The sequence below is a fragment of the Triticum dicoccoides genome, chromosome 1B (assembly GCF_002162155.2).
Source record: "Triticum dicoccoides isolate Atlit2015 ecotype Zavitan chromosome 1B, WEW_v2.0, whole genome shotgun sequence".
Classification (NCBI taxonomy): domain Eukaryota; kingdom Viridiplantae; phylum Streptophyta; class Magnoliopsida; order Poales; family Poaceae; genus Triticum; species Triticum dicoccoides.
In genome coordinates, this window is record NC_041381.1 from 664960874 (window position 1) to 664961685 (window position 812).

At 57.6% G+C, this 812-nt stretch overlaps 1 protein-coding gene across 1 annotated transcript in view; it reads left to right on the top strand.

Moving 5' to 3' along the window:
- The first annotated feature begins 614 nt into the window (after positions 1-614).
- LOC119349510 (ubiquitin-conjugating enzyme E2 36-like) overlaps positions 615-812 on the top strand; it is a 3717-nt gene continuing 3519 nt past the window's right edge. The window contains exon 1 of the mRNA XM_037617550.1: positions 615-810. Within this exon, the coding sequence (XP_037473447.1) occupies positions 775-810 (36 nt within the window). The 5' untranslated portion in view covers positions 615-774. The remainder of the gene's footprint in view (positions 811-812) is intronic.

The following is an 812-nucleotide window of genomic DNA, read 5'->3' on the forward strand; positions in this document are numbered from 1 at the left end:
TTAGGGAAGGCCGTTATAACTAGCTTTATTAACCTTATATATAAGCAATGCTGTACATGGTACCTGGTAAAAACTTGGGAGGATCATCGCCGCCAGGCAAACGACGGTTTACAATTTTAGAAAACAGTTTGTACATTCGTTTCCATTTTTGTAAGGCTCTACAACGCGGCTCTGAACCCGTGGTTCCCATCGGTCCATGTCGACGCAGCAAAGGCAGGCGAGGCGAGCGCGAGGAAGAATGGAAACCTTCTCCTTTCCGTCCAAGCTCGTCAGCTAGCGTAGCGTAGGAGTGAAGCTGCGAGGAATCCCGGCGCCGGCTTTGCCCGCCTTTCCTTTTCGCTCGCCCGATTCGCTCTCGCTGAGCACGAACCAGGTTCAGCCGTTCAGGTTTGGTCAGGTTGGTTGCCCGAGTTGGGCAGGCAACCCCAATTCTGTTCCGCACGCACAGCCCCGCGTCCGGTAGCACTACTGTTTTCTCAGATTTCCTTCTCTCCATTCCACGCACGGAGAAAATATCTCAGGAGCGAGCGAGCGAGCGTCAGCTGGTGGGCTGCAGCGTGGGGCCGCTGCCACGAACGAGTTGTTGCGTTATATATAAGCGGAGGGGAACAGTAGCAGCACCACCATCGACCATCTCCGGCTCGCTCGTCGCCCCATCCCATCCTCCCTCCCCCCGACCGATTTTGACGACTCCTTTGACCTCTCGCGCTGTCCCTCCCCGCCCCGCCTGCGTCGCCGCCCGAGCTCCAGGCGCCCCCCCTCCGGTCGGATTCCATGGCCAACAGCAACCTCCCCCGCCGGATCATCAAGGT